The sequence below is a fragment of the Equus przewalskii genome, chromosome 1, assembly GCF_037783145.1.
Source record: "Equus przewalskii isolate Varuska chromosome 1, EquPr2, whole genome shotgun sequence".
Taxonomy (NCBI): domain Eukaryota; kingdom Metazoa; phylum Chordata; class Mammalia; order Perissodactyla; family Equidae; genus Equus; species Equus przewalskii.
Genome location: NC_091831.1, coordinates 12,147,260 through 12,168,804, shown reverse-complemented (window position 1 = coordinate 12,168,804; position 21,545 = coordinate 12,147,260). Strand labels below are relative to the sequence as shown.

The 21,545-nt window shown below is 48.8% G+C and overlaps 1 protein-coding gene across 7 annotated transcripts in view; it reads left to right on the top strand.

The window, feature by feature from the left end:
* Nucleotides 1-21,545, top strand: part of PLPP4 (phospholipid phosphatase 4) — a 125,480-nt gene that overhangs the window by 24,863 nt on the left and 79,072 nt on the right. For all 7 annotated transcript variants that reach the window (XR_011530002.1, XM_008514121.2, XM_070585273.1 and 4 more), the window contains exon 2: nt 17,086-17,194. Coding sequence is in view for 6 of the 7 variants with exons in the window: in XM_008514121.2 (XP_008512343.1) it covers nt 17,086-17,194 (109 nt within the window). In the remaining variant the exon portion in view is untranslated. The remainder of the gene's footprint in view (nt 1-17,085; nt 17,195-21,545) is intronic.

Genomic DNA, 21,545 nt, shown 5'->3' with positions numbered 1-21,545 from the left:
ACTGCTCTGTGAGACATGGAGCTTCCAGCCTGGCCGGGGTGGGGTAGGGGCTCAGCAGCAGGGAGAAAATATCTGTGTGGTAGTAAGTGCCACATGGGAAATGTAAAAATTGTGATGGAATAGTGACTGAGCAGATAGAACCATTGTTAATGTTTTTGGGCTTTTCTTCTTGTCTCGTTTTTTCCCTGTGCATGTTTGCATGTAATGTAAATAACAGCAGCAAAAATGTGGGAGAGCACAGGATTTTCCTTTCACGTGACAGTGTGTTATCACAAGCAATCAATCACCATAAATGGCCAGTGTGTGGCGGAATAGTGTCCCCCAGAGATGTCCGCATCCTGATCCCTGGAACCCGTGAATATGTTACTTTGCATAGCAGAGCGAGTTAAGGTTGCAGATGCAATTAAGGTTGCTAATCAGCTGGCCTTGAGATGGGGAGATTATTCTTGATTATTCAGAGTGAATCTAATTACATGAGTCCTTGAAAGAGGCAGAAGAGGCAGAAGAGAGGGTCCAGGGATTGAATGTGGCAAGACTTGACCCACTGTTGCTGCTGCTTTGACAATGAACGGGCCACAAGCCAAGGAATGAGAGTGGCCTCTAGAAGCTGGACGAGGCAAGGAAGTGGATTCTCCGCTAGAGCTCCCAGAAGGGCGTGCAGACCCGCTAGCCCTTTGATCTTAGGCCAGTAAGATCTGCATCAGATGTTTGACCTCCTTGCAGTCATTTGTTACAGCAGCCATAGGAAACGAGGAAAGCCGGTTTTAAGCCTGTGCCTTCTCCCTAGACGGTTAGCTCTCTGAGGGCAGGGGCACTGCCTTGTTCACTCTGGATCCCAGGACCTGGCACAGCCTTTGGGCTCAGCAAATGTTTACTAAACTCTTTGCACCTGCTTGGGAGTTGTGCCTCCAAATTAGGGCTGGAGTGCTGTCCACTTTGTCTGTCCCCCCCAAACTCAAACCTCAGTCTTGATGTTGCCCTTTGGGACTGGCCTCCAAGGCTTAGGGACCTGCTGCCAGCCCAGCCCAGGCCAGGTGGCACAGACGGAGAGAACACTGCCTGCTGGCTTAGCTCACAGTGAGTGGGGGCCCGTTTACAAGGGCGTCCCTATAAAGTAGTTCATGGGTGCAACTCGAAACATGCACATGTTTTTTGATGGCAGATACAATGGATTCCTTGTCACATTTTTTAAAGGACCATTACTAATTCATTTATCAGGGAAATAAATGAGGTAAAGACAGAATCAAAGAGAAAATCCAGATAAAAGGGAAAAGAACAGGACAAGTGAAAAGAAGAAGAGATGTCTCCTGTTGACCTTGCAAGCGGCCACCTGCCTTCCTGTCTTTGTGAGGTGTCTCCAGCGCAGGGTGCCCCACCCTGGGTGCCCAGAGGTTCTGATTTAAGGGGTCTGTGGCAGGGCGAGGGCAGTGATAGTTTAAAAGGTCCTCCAGTGAATGTAATGTGCAGCCAGGGTTGAGAGCCACCACTCCAGGGCATTGCTGCTCTGCTCTGTCGTCACATTAGAAGCTCTCCAAACCCTTCAGGTCATTAAATAGTATTGCCTAGAGGCCACCCAAGCATTTTACAAATGGAGAAACTGAGGTTTAGAGATGCAGGTGTCATCTTCGAGGTCACCAGGTGCTTGGTGGTTCAGTTGAGACCAGGGTCTCCATCCACAGACTTCTTCATAGATCTCACCGGTGCTGCCAACAGCCTCAAATCAGGTTCACCCCACCAGCTTCCATCTGTGACTGGCTTTCTTTCAGTTTCTTTAAAGTCATCTTGCTTCTTCCCAAAGGCTGCTTTAAAAGATCAGCTGATGCTTTGATGTGAACATGGACCCCTCTGTCTCCACCTTTCCCTTCCTGAGGCAGGACCACTTAGTAGGAGCCAGGTTCTGGAGCCACTCAGCTGTAGCTCTGAGATCTGGCTGCACTAATACTTATGGGCTCTCAGAGCCTCAGTTCCTCCATCTGTACAATGAGGGTGATACCACTAATACTCCATAGGGGTTGTGAGGTTGGATAGACCTCTAGGGCATTGAAAGTGCCCAGAACAGTGTGTGGCCCATGAATGCCAGATGTGACAAATGATAGTATTGTTTTAAGTTACTCTTGATAGAGGGAGGAGAATGGGAGGTCAAGTGTCAGCCGGTAACAAACATTGATGGATGCGGTTTTCGGTTTTCGCTGTTGCTTTTCGGCTTGCTTTGGAAGGTGCCTGGTGGTGGTCAGCAGTGTGCACTTGTTGGCCAGACAGGGAGGGGATCCACTCTTGGAGACGGTAATTGTGAGTTTCCAAGTGAGTGTAGGGAGTGAGGAGCTGGCTAGCTTTGGAGCGGAGGCTTGTTGGGCGTTTGCCTCTTGTTTATGTTATTCATCTTGAGGTCAGCCCACCCGGGCATCTCCTTCGGGGCCCAGGCTCCTGGGACAGAGCTGAGCTCCTCATTCACTGTAGGATTCAGAAGGGATCTGCTGCCTTCGCCTTCATGTCCCCATTACATAAAAATTTCCCATGCAGGTAATTGCAGAATGGGATAACAAAGAGCATAATAGGGGAATGTAATTGTGGATAAATCAGCTTGAATACACTGTTTCCCAAACTCCATTGTCCAGATTTGCAGCGCTGTGCAGAATCTTGAGAGCCCATTTAGACCTTCTAGTAATGACTGGATTCTGGGGAAGTCTCTCTGACAAATCTAGCAGGTCAGCCAACAGATTGAGCATGGCGAGGATAACTTTTCTGCTTCTGATTTTTATTTCAGAGACAGCTGGGGAGTTTTGTTGTGTTTTTAAAGAAAGCAATTACGGGAACAAGAGGGAAGGTCCCGGCTCTTCCGCTGATGGGGCATATAGCGCGTTAGAAGCACCTTTGGTATTTTACAAGGGGACTGTTCCAATTGGTAACATTGCCGGTTGCACTGGGTACTGATTCCTTTGAAGACACATGGCACCATTTATAAAATAACAAATTACAGCGCTTTAGGAAAACATTTAAGGTAGAGAAGCAACCGTTGATTTATTTAGCAGCATACTATTAGCCTCCTTTTACAAGCATTACTTGGCCTTTAAACTCAGTGTCTTTTTTTCTTTTTCCAGCTGTATTGAGATATAATTGATATATAAGATTGTGTAAGTTTAAGGTGTGCAACATGTTCATTTGACACACTTATATGCTGAGAAATGATTATCACCATAGCATTAGCTAACACCTGCATCATGTCATATAATTAATATTTCTTTTTTTGTGGTGAGAACTTGTAAGATCTACTCTCTTAGCAAATTTCAAGCTTATGATACAGTATTTTTTTCTGTCTGTCTGACTTTTTGCACTTAGCATAATGACCTCAGGGTCCATCCATGGTGTTGCAAATGGCAAGATGTCCTTCTTTTTTGCAGCTGAATAATATTCTGTTGTATTATATACCACCCTTCTTTATATCCATTCATTCGTTGACAGGCGCTTAGGTTGTTTCTCCATCTCGGCTGTTGTGAATAATGCTGCAATAAACATTGCAGCTGTCTTTTTGGTATCCTGTTTTCATTTCCTTTGGAGATATAAAGTGAGATTGGTGGATCTTAGGGTAGTTCTATTTTTAACACTTTGAGGAGCCTCCATACCATTTTCCATAGTGGCTGTACCAATTACCTTCCCACCAACAGTGCAAAAGGGTTCCCTTTTCTCTACATCCTCACCAACACTTGTCTCTTGTCTTTTTGATGATAGCCATCCTAACAGATGTGAGGTGGTATCTCATTGTGGTTTTGATTTGCATTTCCTAAACTCAGTTTCTTTGGAAGATTCCAGTAAGCAGCTCGATCCAGAGAGTGCAGCCATGCCAATGGGCAGCCATTGCTTGGTCCTTGACTCAGGAGCTGGCCATCGTTGGGGCCACAGACACCAGCAAGAGATGTCTCCAGCTGTCCAAGGTCCAGCCCAGGTCACAGGCCTGAGTCTCAATTTGACTTTGCATTGAGGAGTTCAGCGTTTTCAGTGCATGTGGCCAGTGATGCTCACAGCCAGCAAAAATCTTTTGGGGCAAAGTGAGAGCTCCTTACCTGCTTAAAAACCACAGGCCTGGGGCCAGCCCAGTGGCGCAGTGGTTAAGTTTGCACGTTCTGCTTTGGCGGCCAGGGGTTTGCCTGTTCAGATCCCGGGTGTGGACCTGTGCACCACTTGTCAAGCCATTCTGTGGCAGGTGTCCCATATATAAAATAGAAGAAGATGGGCGCGGATGTTAGCTCAGGGCCAGTCTTCCTCAGCAAAAAGAGGAGGTTTGGTGGTAGATGTTAGCTGAGGGCTAATTTTCCTCAAAAGAAAAAAACAAAAACCCACAGGCCTGGCCATTCCTCGGGGTAGAGGGGAGACTTCCTCCTTCTCTAGAACTCGCCACAAGCAGGCTGGAGTGCTGTGGGAGGCTGTAGCCCAGCATGTTCTCTCATTCTTAGACATCCTCAGCTCTGCCCAGGGCCCTGCCACCAGCCTCTCATCTGATCACGGCTGTCCCCAGCCCTTGGCCTTAGAGCTGTGGCTGTTCCTTCTCGTGCATCCATCTCTTCTCACCTACCAGTCCCACTGAAGACCATTCTAGGAGAACGTGGCCTTCTCCCTCCACAGGGAAAAAGAGGTCATGGGGAGAGTATCAGGGCCTTCGTTCAGGCCAGGACTTTGCTGATTTCTGCCAGGGGAAGTGAGGTTAAGAAAGGCCTGGTGCCGCCCTGTGCTGCCCTCTCACACCAGGGGCATTCAGATGAGCTTATAAGGGAGAAAGATCTCAAAGAATCTTTACAGGCCCCTGTTTCGGAAGGAGTGCTCTCTGGCTGGTGTATATTCATTAAAACTCAGCTCAGAGGTGCCTTTGAGTTAAGATCTGTCTTCACTCTTTTTTCCCCCGAGTGTTGAGGGCGCTGTCTTCTGCCCCACATCTCTGCTCAGTGGTGTGTCCTGGGATCTTGCTGTGGCCTGGTCCAGGCATGGGCATGTAGAATATCCCAGATTTAATACCTAAGCTCTGGCTAAATTCCTAAATATGCCTCTTTAATCCAAGAATGGACGGTTCACTGGGCATTTGAGAGTGAAAGATTAATTGGAGCCTGAGGTCTGTTAGCAAAGAAATAGACACTTTCCTCCCTTTTCCGTTTTTCTCTAGTGTTTTCTTTGCAGTGGCTTTCATTTGCCTGGTGCTCAGATGCAGCCGAGTGGTCCCTGCACCAAACATCATTTCCTGTGGGGAATGTGTCTAGCCAGGGGGTGTTCAATCCTGGGGCCCTCTGTGCTGCTGGCCTGGCTGGGAGAGGGGCCCCAGCTTGTGCTGGGGTGTGGGCCAGGCTCTGGGCATCCCTGGCAGCCAGTGGAGGCGGATTCCATGGGTTTCCCCGAGTCCCAGAGGCAGCGTAGCTCTGCCCCTAGTCACCTGCCACCACAGCGCTCACTTCCACCGGCCTCTCATCACCCTGGTTGTTAGGCACCTGCTTTCTGAGGCATCCAGTCTGGGCAGCACCCGAGCCAGGGGGTGAGCTCCTCATCCCCCAGGCTCTGGGACACCTTTATCCGGGGCTTTTTCAGGGATGTGCAGGTGTGTGGGTTTCCAAAGGCTGCTCCTCTGTGAATGACCTGACGTCTTCCCATTTCTATGCTTCCTCCTGTTTCTGTTTTTCCTGCCCTCCTTTCTTCTTCCTGACTTTGTTTTCATTACTCTTCCCATTATCACTTTACTAAAATCCAGTCAAAGCTGATAATACTTTCCAAGGCTATCTGTTGTCTTGGCTCATAAAACACTGAATTTTGTAGGATCTTTCTAGCCAGTGAGTGAACTCGTTAAAAAAAAGCACTTTCTGTTGTGGAAATTTTCAAATACCCTCCACCAGTTATAGCACTTTTATTTCATGCCCTGCTCCCCTCTCCCCCTCTTTTGGTGGAGTGTTTTAAAGCAAATCCCAGACATCGCATGATTTCTTATGTAAATACTTCAAAAAGTAACTTTAACCAAAGAGAACTAAGAAAAACCAAACCGAACAAAACTCAATGCCTGCCCCCCCGCCCCCAGTGCCCCCAAAGCACATGCCATTTGTAACACCCAGTGAAAGTAGCACTGATGTTTTTGAATCAGGATCCAGATAAGGTCCATACATTGTTACTTGGTGTGCAAATATTTTAGGGGTGACTTTTTTTATTTGGAATTTTTCAGTTATTAGTAGTATCAGTGCTGGTTGCCGAGTGCCTCTTGTGGGCCCTGAGGATAATCCCAAGTCCTCGCTGCCTCCCACAGGGTGTTCTGCCCATTTTACAGATGGGAGGGGACTCAGCAGCTTGCCCCCAGGTCACGAAGCCCCGACTGGACCCGCAGTGTCAGTGTTGCAGCCTGAGTTTACATAGACTAGAATTTTCTGTTTGAGTGTAGGCAATTAAAACATCTTCAGTCTTCTGTTGTTGACTTCCAAAGGGAAGGCACCCTCTGTGGAAATGTTTGGAAGTCGTTGCTCTAAACGTTTGGACTTCTAGGGTGTCGCATAGGGTTCCTGAATATCGTGCTTCTGCAAAATACACAGAAAATTTGAAAATTGATATTCCATTTGGTTGTTTTGTCTCTTCAGACTCATGCAGTATGGAACATTCCCTCTTGCTTTATTCCTGGACTTGTCTCTTTGTTTCCTTGAGGGTGTCTGACTTGGTCCTCTGCCCTGTATTTCCTATAAGCTGGAACTTGGGTCCAAAGGCTTGATTAGGTTCAGAGAACACGTGTTGGGGAAGAATGCTTCACAGGGTGCTGTGAACTTCATTTAAGATGTGTCAGGGTATGCAAGGGTCTGTGGTCCCAGTATGGGTGACCACAGGCAGGGGATGTAGGTTAGTGCCATGTTTCTGAAAGCTCAGAGTTGGTGCAGGCAGGTAGAGGCTTCCCATTGGTAGCTTTGCTTTGTCCATGCAGCCTGTTCCTGGACCTCTCTCCTCCTTCCTGGGAGCTGGATAGATTGCAACACCTCCAGGCTTGGCCCACACCTTTCCACAACTGTCCTAACACTCACCCCATCCTGCCCCATCGTGTTTAGGAGGGCATAGCCATGGACTACATGTTTTAATCGCCTCCTCTTCATCCCACTGGCAAGGGAGGGATTCCTGCCCTGGGGTTATGGGGATGGCCCTACGTGACATCCGACACTGGATGGACGAGATCAACAGGAGATTATTAGTCACATGTGCACACAGCCCAGGGGAAGAGGACGCCGCATGCTGTGCAGGGCCACAGGGGAGCAGAGTGAACAAGCAGGGTCTGTGAGAGGAATGCTTTGTAGTATCAAGAGGGTGGGCTGCCCTCTGGTTCCCACAGGTGGATGTAATTGGTTTGTTAGAATAATTCTGTGGGTTGGCAGGGGCCTGAAACTCAAAACTCAGAGATAAGCAAGTACTGTACCTGGTCGCCTAGGTAAGGAGGGTTGTTTGGTTGAGGGACCTCACCTGAGGGAGCAGAGTGGGGAGGGGGTGTTGTGGTTAGGCCATTCGAATTCCTTCTGCTTTCAGATGTCAAGGCAGCACATCATCTTGGTCCTTAATTTTACCTTTCTGCTGCAGGACAACAACACACAAAACACTCACTCCATGCGGGCACCCCTTAAGCACTTTCTTCATATCACCCCTCTGAGATAGGTCTTGTTATCAGCATCACTTTACAGATGAGGAAACTGAGGCCCAGGGAGGTAAAGTGCCTTGTCCAAGGTCACACAGCTGGTGAGGGGTGAGTGGACATAGAACCCAGGTGCCCCTCCAGAGTCTGTGCCCACACAGTCGACAAGGGCGTGAGAATCGGAGTGGGGAGAGGAGGCTGTGCTTCCTGGCCCGGCCTCTGCCCCGGCAGCAGTCACACTTGCTAAGTCTTTTCATCTAATGTGAGGCTTATTGCAGCGCAAGAGGGACTGTCTCCAAGAGAAGGTTGGTGACTCCAGGCGCTGTTCCCTATCTGGTCCAGGACTGGTCTGCTGGATACTGTTCTCCCCAATCCAGGTGATCCAGGTGAGGGGCAGGTGGCTTTGATTAAGTCCCAAATGACTTCCCCGAATGATGGGGAGGAGGGAGTCGGTGCGAACAACTTCTCGGGATCTTCGTTTCTTTCCTCCTCCTTCTCTGCGTGTCCTTTCTTTCCTTTCCTCCTTCACAGCAAACATCAAACTGCTCTCTGCGAAGATCTGGTCTCAGTCTTCACACTGAGTGACAGTTGAGAGCAACGTGTTGCATTTCCCAAGAGCAAGGCTATATTTCTAATTGTGGAAAATTTCATCTCTTATTAAAATAATTGCAGATGCCATTACACTGGTGTGAGAGGCGTGTGTGTGTGTGTGTGTATTTGCATGTTCCTTGACCTCCTTAGGATTCAGCGCATGCTGAGGAGGTCGTGGAATAGTGGGCAGTCTGTGGCACATACAGCTATGCAGACTTAGGCAAGACACCTTGCGTCTTGTAGCCTCAGTGCCTTCTTCTCTAAAATGGGAATAACAGTCATTTCTACCTCATGGCGTTCTTATGACGATGAAAGGAAGTGATGTTAGAAAGCTCCAGGGAAAGGCCTTGGCACAGGTGGCTCCAAACATGATAACTAGTTATTGTTATTATCACGGTTACCCTTGTCTGTGGGGTGGCCAGCCACCCTGACTCAGGGTAAGGCCTGCCTGGAGGCAGGTTGCTGGCTCGCTGGCTCACAGAGGTATAGTCGTGCATCACTTAGCGATGGGGATATGTTCTGAGAAGTGCATCCTTAGGCGATTGTGTCATTGTGTGAACATCATAGAGTGCACTTACACAAGCCTAGGTGGTCCAGCCCACTACACACCTAAGCTGTACGGTGCTAATCTTATGGGACCACCGTTGTACATGTGGTCCATCATTGACTGAAGCATTGTTACGTGGTGCATGACTGTAATTCATCAATATGTTCTTCCAATGGCCCGTCCCCAGGACTAAGGGAAAATCCGGTGTGCTCCTCCCTGCCCGCTCTGCCAACCACATCCGACGCCCATGTGTAAGTGTTTTCCCTCTTGCACGGCAGAGGCCCGCTAGAGAGGAGAAGTCAATAGGGCAGTGAAGAAATGGGCTTTCCTTGCTACTCCTGCCTGGAAAGCTGCTTTATCATGTTTTGTTTTTCCTCCTTCACATTGCAAGGTTCAAAAGTGACTTTCTGGGCTATTGTTTGCTCAGAGAATGGCTAGATGATGCATGGTGGTTGTTGACATTCTCCTGTCCGATCCCTTCCCGCAACACGCAACCTCGCTGCCCCCCGGGTGGGGCATAGAGAGGGTGGGGAAGCCCTCTTAGACCCGGTCATTGTGTCATCGGTGTCATTCATGTTCACCTTTGCAAGAAGAGCAGGCACCTTTGATGGAGGCCTTCAGTGCCCCAGGCACTGTGCCAGATCCTAACATTTAGTACTGTCAGTGACAGCAGTATTATTACTGTTCTTGGAAGTATGGCCATCCTGGGGGGGCGGGAGGGTGATATAAAGTCTCAGAGAAGTTAGGTAACTTTTCTCAAGCCATCCAGCTGGCAAATGCCAGAGCAAGGATTTAAACCGAGTCAAATGGTCTGATTCAGTTCATATTTCAGGATAATCTTGTGTTATTTACAATAGAGGAAAGGAGGTAGAAATCCGTGTCTAGTATGTGACTAAGTGTTAACCTGTCTCGAAAAAGTGTGTTGTCAAGGTACATGAGTTAAAGGTCGTTGACAAATCTATGGAATCTTGTAGAAGATGGTGGGGAATTCTGGGGCTTTGAGAACTTGACTTTGAATTAGAAGAGGCGTCAGTGTCCCTTGTTCAGGGACTTGCTGTTCCTGCTAGTGTGATGTCGAGATCAGCCATTCTGCTGGGTTCCCAACTTTGGGCTGAATCTCTTGCCGCATTCAGCATGTGAACAGTGGTAGATACACACCCTGGACCATCCCTAGGGGACCGGGGTCCTCACAGGTGGCTGTGGGTTAGAGGCCATCTCATGGGTACAATGGCTGAGGCACCCCAAATCAGACGTCTCCGCAGAGCAGAGTAGGGTGGCACTCTGTGTAGACAGCGTGCTGCTGCCTATGGCTAAAGACCTCAACATCCCATTCCCCAGTCGGGTGGGACTTAGGGTCCCTTGACTGTCATCGCCACGAGAGTGGGGGCCATGTGTGTTTTATTCCCCAGAGTTCAGATGACAGTACCTGGCACAGTGCAGGCACTCAGTAAGTGTTTGTCGAATGAATAAACAGTAGACAAAGATGATCATCTACTGTCTGTCCCCTGCTATGCTCCTTCTGGTATAAGCAGATATGTATCCCAGGCTGCATGAAGTCAGGTTGGGCTATGAAAACAGGACTAGCCGTGAGAGAGAGGGGGAGAGAGAGAGAGTGTGTGTGTCCACGTGCGCATGAGCATATGTGAGTGTGGTGTGTATCTGTCACTACTCCAAATGCTACCCCAGCTGGCCGTAGTCTCAGGGTCCTCTGAGAAGTGAGGTCATGTTCTTATTGGATGCCAGGCTGGTCAAAGGCCTGCAGAGCCCCGGGGTGCAGGGTGTGCCCCTCGAATTGGATCCACTGATCGGAGGTGCAGATTCAGGTGAGCAAGGCAGGGAGGCGGCCGTGGTTTTCCCATGAAGGAGTGACTGGCAGCCAAGGGCCACCAGAGGGAAAAGGGAAGCATTCAGAGGTTTTCACCTGTTGTGTTTGACTTTGGCTTCACTTCCACGCTCGTTTTCTGCCTGCTTTTCATTCTGGGTCCACATCAGCTGCCTTTGCCTCTTTCTATTTCAGCAAGTTTTAGTGGATTCTCTCTGTATCTCAGAAAATTGCCTGCCTTTGCTTACCTTCTGCTGAGTTAAGTTTGGGCTTGATGTCTGTGTGCGCCTGTGTGTGTGTTTATGAGATAAGTAGGTAAGAATCTGGTCTAAGGAGGATCTAGGCATCTATACTATGCATGAACTGTGCATGAATTAAAGAGAGAATTTCTCAGCGTAAAATTGGAGTAACATCTTAGAATTTTCATAGTATATGTTTTCTGAGTTCTCCAAACTGTATCATCAGAAAACTAAGGAGAAAACAAGTCACACTGTCCCTACTTTGCCCAGGAGAAATTAGGGTACAGTTAGATGAAGATAATTGTCCAATTCAGACAGCAAAGAAATTGAAAAAGCGCATCTTGGGTCAAAATCCAACAGCAAGTTACCTGACTTTGGACAGTTGCAATTTTCGCGAAAGAAAATTATATGTTTGGTTTGAGAGTAACTCTGTGCTTTTCACATCGAAGCATTTGGACCGAGGCAGTTTAGACGTTTTATTTTTAGCTTTGAATTCCTGTTCAAGTGCAGTGATGTTCACAATAGTTAAATTCAGCGACTGCTTCTAATGGGGCAGGAAGTTAGCTATTTTGAGGCTAGATCGGTAGTGCCTGCTAAGTCAGAGTTTATTGATGGGGATGAAGAAAATATTGCTGTCCTACCTATGTGGTCTCATTAAGTAGACTTTTTGCTTTGAAACGGATTAGTAAATGACAGCTTCTGATGTGTCAGATTTCCACGCCTCCGTCTCACAGAGAGCTCTTCCCTTTTCTTTATCTTTGGCCATCAAGCCTGATGAAGTTTTGGGCATCTGGGCCACTTGTAAGCATATGGTGATATGAAATGGATAACTGGGGTGTTTATCCACAAACTGGGAGTGCTGAGGACCCCGAGTTATGTTGATCGTCACACCAGTTCTTCTGTCCTTCATGAGTCTCTGCACAGATCGGCGGTACCATTCACAGCGAGGGTGGGTTTGATCCTCATCCTCGGAGAGTGAGGAGCTCTGCCCTGATGGATCCGTCGCAACCTCTTTGGGCATTGAGACGTTTTTATCTGCCTTGTATTTATTGGAAATGAAAGTAAACTAAATGGTTTTACACACCTCCCCCTGGTCAAAGAGTTGCTGCACTTTCTCCAGCCTTTTCATGAAAACTCTGGGTCCTCGCGCCCGCCTGGAATGTGCTGACGCTTGCCGGAGTTTTAAGGCGGTGGAGCTGTTTTCTTTTACACGGAATGGCCCCAGATGGCTGCGCTTTTTCAGTTGTCCTTTGTGTTTTTCATCTTTTCTTTTCTGCTTTTTCCCATGACACAAGTGGTTCTCGAGGTGATTTTAGGGGCTTTGCAAAGTGAGTTTAGATTGTATGTGGGTGTGATCCCCGAACTCCTCAGGCGTGGAGAGGACATGCTCACCGCCTGCCACTTGTCTTCGTCCTTCCAGCTGTGTGGGAAGGTCCTGTTGACCCTCACCGAGAGCACAGGGCTCTGCTCAGAGGCCACAGCATCGAGGTAGAATTGAACAGCACTCTTGTTTTCATCGATGTTGACGTTTACCAGCTGTTTGTGGAGGAAATGCCGACTGTATAATTAAACAGTGACGTGAGGTTTCTTCTAGCATAGACTGAGTTTAGCTTACAGAGTCTAAAGAAAAGTCACAGTACAAGTGGAGGGAGGATAAGGCGAAATTGGCCAAGTTGGTTCTTAAATGGCTGAAGCTGAGAAACCCTGGCTTTCCCTGAGAGCTGTGTCTCCAGCTGTAGTGCTCACAGGAATCCCCTAGGGATCTTGTTAAAAATGAAGATTCTGGTTCAGTAGATCTGAGCTAGGGCCCAACATTCTGCATTTTTTTAATCTTTTTTTTTTGGTGAGGAAGATTGGCCCTCAGCAAATACCTGTTGCCTTTCTTCCTCTTTTTGCTTGAGGAAGATTGTCCTGGAGCTAACATCTGTGCCAGTCTTCCTCTGTTTTGTATGTGGGATGCCACCACAGCATGGCTTGATGAGCTGTGTGTAGATCTGTGTCCGGGATCTGAACCCACAAACCCCAGGCCCCTGAAGCAGAGCATGCAAACCCAACCACTATGCCACCAGGCCAGCCTCAGATTCTGCATTTGTAAGAAGCTTCCTGGTGATGCTGACACCCTGGTCTCTTGCAACTCAAGGTTTGATCCGTGGTCAGCAGCACCAGCAGCACCGGGAAGCTTGCTGGAGATGCCAGTCCTCAGGCCCCTCCTTGCACCTGCTGTGTCTGCAGACACGAGACCCCCAGCTGGTTCCTGGGCGTGCTAACGTTTGGGAAGTGCTGATCTGACACCCTGCTCGGAGTCCTCATTGCATCATGAGCCGTGGGAACAGGCAGTTGGAGGCCGCACCTGAACTCCTCACCTGGAAGCAGGGTTTCTGTTTCCTAGTTTCCAAACTTCCAAAGAGCTCGTAGAAAGACGTTTCTAGGCCTGTCACGTGCTCTCTTGGGAACACCCTTTAACGTCTCCAGAGCTTTCCATTTCACCGCGTGCCTGCCTCCACCCTCATTTGCGTTTTGAGACCCATGTCATCTGTGTAGCTGCCTCGCGGTCTGGATTCTCAGGCAGGAGCTGGTGGCTGGAGAAGGGACATCTATCTCTCTTGGTACTGCTGCTCCCAGGGGATATAATTTGCTTGATAGATGTGTCCTGGCTGCATCCGCTCGGTCTGGGGTGAGGAATTGTGCAAGAGGCTGGGTGCACGAGGCTTTAAAAAATGGTCCTGAGGATAGTAAGACCTGGGAGACGAACAGGTGAGGAAGGGCGGTGCTCAGTTCCTGCCCTGCTGCCGGCTGTATGGGGAAGCAATGGGAATCCAGGCTGTGGGGTCGGAGAGTGGGGGCTGTTACGACCATCACAGTGATGACACTCTGGGTGGCAGGTTGTATTTTAAAGGCGGCTGCAGCCATGTCTCTCATCTTACTTGCTTTTCTGTCATGGGACCTTGCCTCACCCCTGCCGAGATGTGGAGTCGGTTCCCCTCTCTTGAGTCTGGCCCGACCTATGACTCATTTGTAATCAAGAGAAGTTGGTGGGCATGAAACCAGGAGCCTTCTGAGGCTAAGTCAGAAAAGCCATTCGGCTTCTCCTGGTTCTCTCAGGACACCATTCTGGGTGCGGCCAGCAGCCGTGAAGAGTTGGGACTGCCCTGAGACCACAGAGCTGGAGAGGCGTGGGGGTGCTCCAGGCGGCGGCTCTGGCTGAGCTCCCAGCTGACAGCCGGCATCAGCGGCCGGCCAGGAGAGTGACCATCGTGGTGTCCAGCCCAGTCAAGCCTTCAGAGTCCGGGCCCACGGCTGACTGCTGTGACCACACGAGGGATTTCAAATGAGAACTGCCGTCTCCATTTCCTGATCCACAAAATCACGAGCGGAAGAAAACGGGTGTTTGAAGTCATTCAATTTCGGGTAATTTGTTATGCAGCCCTACGAACTGGAGTATTCTGGAAGCTTCGGATTTCGCAAGTAGGTTACACATTCTTAAAACCATCATTCAAGAAAAATTCACTTTACTCTGTTTTATTTAAAATGTTTTAAAATCACTTGGGAGCAATGAGTAGGTTGTCACAAATCAAGCAAAAATTAAGCCTGAAAACTGTCTAGAAAACACTTGCAGGTGGAGCGAGAGCAAAACGATAATGGTGATGAAACAGGAGTTCTGTTCATGCTCTGTTGGGTACTTTATACCATTCTTTCCTTTAATTTTTGTCCCTACTCTGTAAGGTGTGCCCATTTTACAGATGGGGAGATTGAGGCTCAGAGATGTTAAGGAACTCACCAAAAGCCACACAGCCAGAGCTGGGATTTGAACGAGATGGGCCTGACTCCGGAGCCTGTCCTGCAGCAGATGGGAGGATGCTTAATGGGGACAGTTAAGTCACCAGCCTCCTGGACTTGGGGACCAGGGTGCAGGACCCCTGGGGATCATCTGGTTCAATTCTGGGGACTCAGGGCTCTTCGGGATCACCCCGGGAGTGTTTTAAAATCCATGTGACCAGGCCCTGTCCATACCGAGACCGTTGGTCTGGGGTGATGTGCTCTCCAGATGGTTCTGACCCATCTCAGTTGATGCCTCTGACTTCGTCCAACCTCCCATGTTGCAGGTGAGGACGCTGAGGCCTGGTGAGGAGAAGAGGCTTGTTCCGAGACACAGAGCAGCATAACGGCAGAGCTGGGCAGAGAGGAGGTTGCCCAGTGCCCAGACAGCGTGCTCCCCGTGCCTCGTTGTGGAGGAGGTGTGGAGGGCCCTTAGCAGAAGTCACTTGCATACCAGTGAAGGCATCTCAACGTGCTTACAATAAGGTTCTGCAATAGAGATGTTCCAGGTTCAGGGCTGGGGAAGAGTTGACCTGGTCAAATGCTGTTGCTGGCATTGTGTGGGTTCATTCACTCATCCAGCGAATGTTTCCCAAGTGACTCTCCTGTGCCAGGCAGAGGCACCAGGCACAGTGCTGAGCAAAACAGGCATGGGCCAGCACCACTTTCTTCTGGAAATTACATAGATATATGAACAGAGTTTTAGGACTTAAACCTCAGTTAGAGGACAGAGAGAGAAAAGGGAGGGAGTGATGGAGGGGGAGAGGGAAAGGAGGAGGGAGAGATGTATATATAGAGAAAAGAGGTTGAATTTTAGGTCTCTTTGAGATGCATGCTAGAATGCAGTGTGAGGCTGATCAAATTGAGAATATTCTCTGTGGCAGCTGTTCAGGGTCCTACATAGACAGCACGTTCTGCAGTCACCAAGAGTCCCATCCCCCTGGGCTCTGAGGACACAGGCCTGAGTGGGCACTGCCCTCCACACCCTCACAGTGTAGCTGGACCTGCAAACAGCTGACCGTCATATGAAGTCCCAAGTCTAGAATAGAACCCAAGGCTGTGAGACTCCTGATTTTGTCCAGGGGCTGAGACGACTTCAGGGTGACCTGCCATCCAGTTTGCCCAGGACTGAGGGGTTTTCTGGGACACAGGACTTTCAGTGCTAAAACTGGGAGAATCCTGTCCAAACCAGGACTGTCGGTGACCCTGGATGGTATCCTGTGGGAGGAGACGGTTGACCTGCTCCTCCCCATCCTCCCAGTCTCTTCATCCTGGTTAATGGTGCCCCTTTTCCTGGAAGCCCAAGCCAGAGCCTTGGAATCAGCTTTGCCCACCCCCACCTCCCACCTGCGCGCTCTTCCATCCTGTCCTGCCCCTTTCTTCACTCTGCAGGCATCTCTTGCTGGGACAGCTGCCATAACCCCCCTAACTGTCTCCACCTTCCCTTCTCTGCTCCCGTTCCCTATCCTCACCACTACCTTGAACTGGAAATCTCGTCTCACACTTCTCTGCAGAATCCCTCATTGGCTCAAAAGCCAATTTCCTTTACCTGGCGCTTAAGCCCCGAATCACTGGCCCCCTTGCCATCTCCAGCCACATCTCTAGCCATTTTGAACCGAGTGCACCCAGTGGAGAGTTGGGCTGGTGAGCTGGGAGGTGGCCTGATGGCTGAGAGCTGACAAAGCAAACCGCACCCCTGCCGTCTCTGTCCCTCTTCCGCCAGTTTTTCTCTTGGTGGTGATTGCTTTTCATCTGCCTGGGTTATGGGGGTTCCCAGGGTGTGAGAGGAATTGAGAGGGTGACGAGATGGTGAGGTGGATGCTTAAAGCTGTGTGGTTTCTTGGCAGCAGCCCCAGGATGTACCTCATTCCCCTTTTCCCTTCCTTCCTTCCCTCCTCTGCATTTCTCTCCCGTCCCCATCTTCTGTCTTCTCTTGGAAGCTGTTCTTTCTCACTCTGCCCCCTAGTGGTGGCGAGGATGGCAGGGCGCTGTCCAGGTAACACGCAGGGAAGAACAGGCCGGTTCCCCCTGTGGGGCCGGCTGCTCCCTCCCCTTTGCTCCGACTCAAGCCTGTTTTGTTCCCAGACACCGTGCTCCTGGCCTTGCCTGGCCCCAGTCCGAGCCACTGTTCTGCACTTCAGCTTCCAGTTCACTTTGGAAGCCCAAGTCCTTAGGATCTTTGTAGCTCAGCCTCACAGCTCTTCTCTTAGGCCCAGAATTGGTCCTTGCTGGCAGGTGGTGAAAGAAGATTCTACAAAGGCTCAGTAATTCTTCGGATCTTTCCCAGTTGGAACTGGCTGAGAACCATGGGCAGGGGCAGCCCGTTCTGCCCGTCCCCTCCGGCAGAGGCTGATTCTCCACCTGAGGGCGTGCAGGAGGGACCTTCTGGCGAACTATGGGCAACTGCCTTGTGCTCAGCCCTCATGCACCTTTCTTTGTTTTGTTTCAGTTTTACAGAGTTTCTGGATCCGTTCCAGAGAGTCATCCAGCCGGAAGAGATCTGGCTCTATAAAAATCCTCTGGTGCAATCAGACAACATCCCTACCCGCCTCATGTTTGTAAGTACCGTGATTTCATGGCTGATTTGACCACTCTCCCAAGTATGAACCAAGTGGGTTTTCCTTTCTGCTTTTCTAACCCCTGCTGAAGACGGCGAGCAGCCTGAAAGGAAGAGAAGGTGAGCGGCCCATCACATTAAAATTCAGTTTGAGATCATGGCGGGTGCTGCCTGGTCATGTGGGAAGTAGTAATTGCCCGACAGTTTGGAAAGAGAAGGGCCCTGCTTCCCTGAGCCGTGCACAGTTGTTTCTGAGTGTTTACAGGAAAGGAAGACAAGAACTTCCCGCGCCCTCTCCTTTTAGGATAAGCCTCGGTTTTGCCAAACTCGGGCTCCGTAGATAGTTCTGTTAACCTCTGTTCTGGTTTCAGCTGCTCAGCTGTTGATCACTGATGAGATCACTGTATGACTCCACCCTGGATAGTGTCTCATGTCTCTCCTTCTAGAATAAATGGACAAGCTCCTAAAGGGCTGGAGGATATATTGGGATTATTTTTACCTCTCCACCCTGCCCCATGGCAGTGGCAACCTTTTACACTTCACTTCCTCTGTGCCAAACACTTTGCTGACAGCTTAAGAAAGGATTATCTCATTTAGTCCCACCCTGCATCCCAGCGAGGAAGATGTCGTTGTTGTCCACCTTTTGCAGGTGCAGAACTGCATCCTAGAGAGATGAGGGAACTTGCCCAAAGCCACACAGCTAGAGTCAAAATTCACGTCCAAGCAGCCAGCTCTGAGCCCTGCTCTTAGCCAGGAGGCTGCCCTGTAATTTGGGAGCCAAGTGTCCAGGACTCCTTGCTGGTGCTAATTGACTTCTGGAGAATTGCCATCAGGCCTTCCTGTAGCAGAGGAAATAAACTCCCCCTGTTAGGGAACAGTAATGTAGCTTTTGGATGGGCAACCTTGTAGCTCAGAGGTTCTTCCTGTTGGCCAGCCATTGTGTCTCATGCCTCTGGGAACTTGAACGACTGTTCGAGAGCTTTCATAGGGCACATGAGGAATATATTTGCATTTTGAAAGCAATCCTCTGATTTTGTGGAGGAAATCTTGTTAATTAGACATAACTGGAAAGATCCTTTTGTCTTCAAACATCCTGAAATGCCCAGAACACTACATGAGCACTGAAGTATTATTTTAATTGCTTTTTAATAATTACTTTTCTGCTGGAAAATAAACTGGATTTTTGTAAATCTCAAGAGAGTTGAAAAATTAGGGTGTTTGTGAGTAGGGCATTACCTATCAGTTGAGTATTAAAATCAGACTTTTTCCATTTCTGTAAATCTTCTATGAATCCTAGAAATAAAGGAACCAACGTGTGACTAGCTAGTTTACTCCATGGTTTTAACAGAGGGAAGCTTCTATTTATCACTTATCCCCTTTCCTCAAAGATGTCACATTTCAGATGCTGTAAAAAACACAATTTGGAGATGAATGTTCATATAGGATATTGGGAGAAATTTGTGGCCATGTCCTAGATTTGTGAACAATGGATTGTTTTGAAGTCTAGATACAAACGCTACAAATAGTCTGGCTGCAGACGCAAATAGGATGGAGCGATTTGCATGTTGGCAGTTGTGGGAGGAGGCTGGGAGGGAGTCATTCAATGCTGTGATTCCAGAGAATAGAAGGGCGTATTCAGCCACAAATCCTGGTTCATACCCTCTAATTTCCTAATGAAATAAGTTCAACCTTTTGTTTTGTTAACAGTAGTTGATAAATTTCATTCATTTGGCCACAAGATTTAGTGTGATTCCCTACTAACATGAGGAAAGTGGTAGATACATTTAGAATACCTGTAACAAGAGTGAAAAATACTGCTACCACGTAAATTAAATTTGTTCTCCTGGATTTTATTAAGAGTTTAATATAAGATATCATTTACCTGCTTTTGATCCTTTAAAACCTTCAGGTGTTTATAGAAGAACTTAAAATAGAACATACATTTTCACTGCTTTTAAAAATAGCTTGGTTTCTGTAGAAAGCTCAAATTTCATTATTTAATGAATAAATAAAATCCTGGGGTCTCTTTTACTTTTGGTCAGAATGTTTTAATCTAGAGGCAAGTTTTCTAAATTTCTAACCAATGTATTTCAAAGGCAGCTGCTGTTAACCCAGATGTTTCTTTATGGGGAAATTAGTGCCTCTGGAGTTGTGTGTGTGTGTGCATGTGTTTTTTAGAGGAGCCACTTGGTCAAATGTCGCAAAAATAGTATCAGAATAATGGTTACGGGATTGAGTTAAGTGCAGAGTAAATGGTATGGTGTCTCCAGGAAACCCCAAACTCGCGTTTTTCCTGTCTTTGGTACCGTCAGCTGAGGGGACTGTGTCTGTTAAGACTGTGTCTGGAAGTTGGGTGTGGTTGGACTGTTGGATTTTGAGAGCTTGTTTCCCTTCATGACTCTGGCTTCCCGTTGACCAGAGAGACGGGAGAGATGGGCTGAGAGGGTATTTTCACATGCACTGAGTCTTGACTTAACATTTCTTGGATGTTCCCAAGCCATCAGCTGCCTGTATGGGAGAGTGTCCGCTTATTCAAAAGATATCGTGGTTCCTTTCTGAGCATGAGGCGTTTATCATGGTGTCTTTGAAAACCGACTTTTTGAGGTAGGAAGACTCAGTCGGTTTTGAGTGTGGCTTCTTAGTGCGCTGAGGGAACACTTCTAGGAGCCTGCTGTGGGGAAGGCAAGCCGTAGGAGCTGCAGCGAGAGGAGGTCAGACTGGACTGGGGCACGCCCTCAGGGACCCTGCAGGCTCTGGAGGGAGATGGTACCCTAAAGCAAAATAGAATCTGGAAAGGGCAGAGGAAAGGCTCAGGTCAGCTTTTAGGGAGTTTCATCATCATCATCATCGTTGTCATCCTCACAGTAGTAACAACAACAACAGCCAACATCTCTTGAGGACGGGAACGGTGCTCATCACTTTGTAAGCAGTGTCTCAGAGAATCCTTTTCAGCATCCTTTGAAGTTGGCACTTTTGTTATCCCCTAATTTCAGTGGAGAAAATGAAACTGTCTTGAGATCAAACAACTTATCCAAGGTTATACCACCATCAGTGGCTGGACCGGGATCTGAACGCCAGCTACCAGAGTACAGACCCTCATGGAGCCATTCCACTGTGATGACTCATGTGACACGGAGAGGTGGTGAGTAGTGGTTCACACACAGAAGAGCAGGAGTGTGAAGGCACAGACCTGGGAGAGCAAGGTCCACATGGGTGCAGTGACTAGGAGTTTGTTCGGAGCATCTGTGTGGTGGAGGGGGCGGAGGGAGGCAGGGAGAGAAGCAGACTGTGGACGGCTTCAGACTAGTTAATTATTACTTAAATCAACAGACAGTTAAGCAGCACCCGCCTTGACCCAAGCATGGTGCGGAGAGTGGAGGTACAAAGCTGAATAAGCTATGGTTTCTAGTCTAGTGGGGCGCACAGACATGAACCCCGGTCAGATGATTCAGCATCCCGGGAAAGCCCTTGAAGAACAGACAAGACTCAAGAAGGGAACTGAAGAATGGCGGGTGTGCCCCAGTTTCTCTCTGTGACTTGAGAAAAAAAATCTGCCCAAGATCTCTCCTTTGCCCTGGCCTCTTTTTGCTCTGGCCGTGATATGTCCAGAAGATTTATTTTCGTAGAACTTTACTGATATTGTGTTGATTTGATAACAGAGTTTCCTAATTCTGGAATAAGATGCTTCTAAGGAAGACAGAAATAAAGTCACTTTGAGGGGAGATGGGAAGGAGAAGAGACAAAGCTGGCTCGTGACAGACAGTTTAATTTCTAGACTCTTCGGGAAGTCTGAGACAGCTCTCTTCTTCAAGACGGGCTGTAATTGTTACCCGTGGCGGGGCCTTTTCCAGGTGTCTGTGTGTCCTGAGTTGTCTTTATAATGACTTTGCAGCACACTTTTCCATCAAATGCCGGAAATTAAGGCACTTGGGTCTGTTGTTTTGTCTGATGTGAATGAACCCCAGTGACAGGCTGATCTCTGACTAGCATCCTGACATCCGGTACTCTCGTGTGGGCCCCTTTTGGCTGTTAAAAGTCCTGGGCATATTCATGCCCTTCCCTTCACACATGCTGCTCCCACTTTGTCCGTCCCCAGGAGCATCCTTGCAGCACAGTGCCATGTGTCGGCCCCCAGGGTGGCCCACCTTTGGGTCCCAATGGCTGCGGATCAGCGGCACTTCCTGTGTTGTTTCATCGGTGGATGCAGAAGGCAGGGCTCTGGCAGAGACATTGGTCATGTAGGGCATGGGCAAGGGCCCTGGGTGAAATAGCCTCCTCCTTGTCCCCGACCTCCTTCCTGCCTGCAAAGGTGCCCACGACTCAGACCTAAGGGCACAGGTGGGCTGAACTGA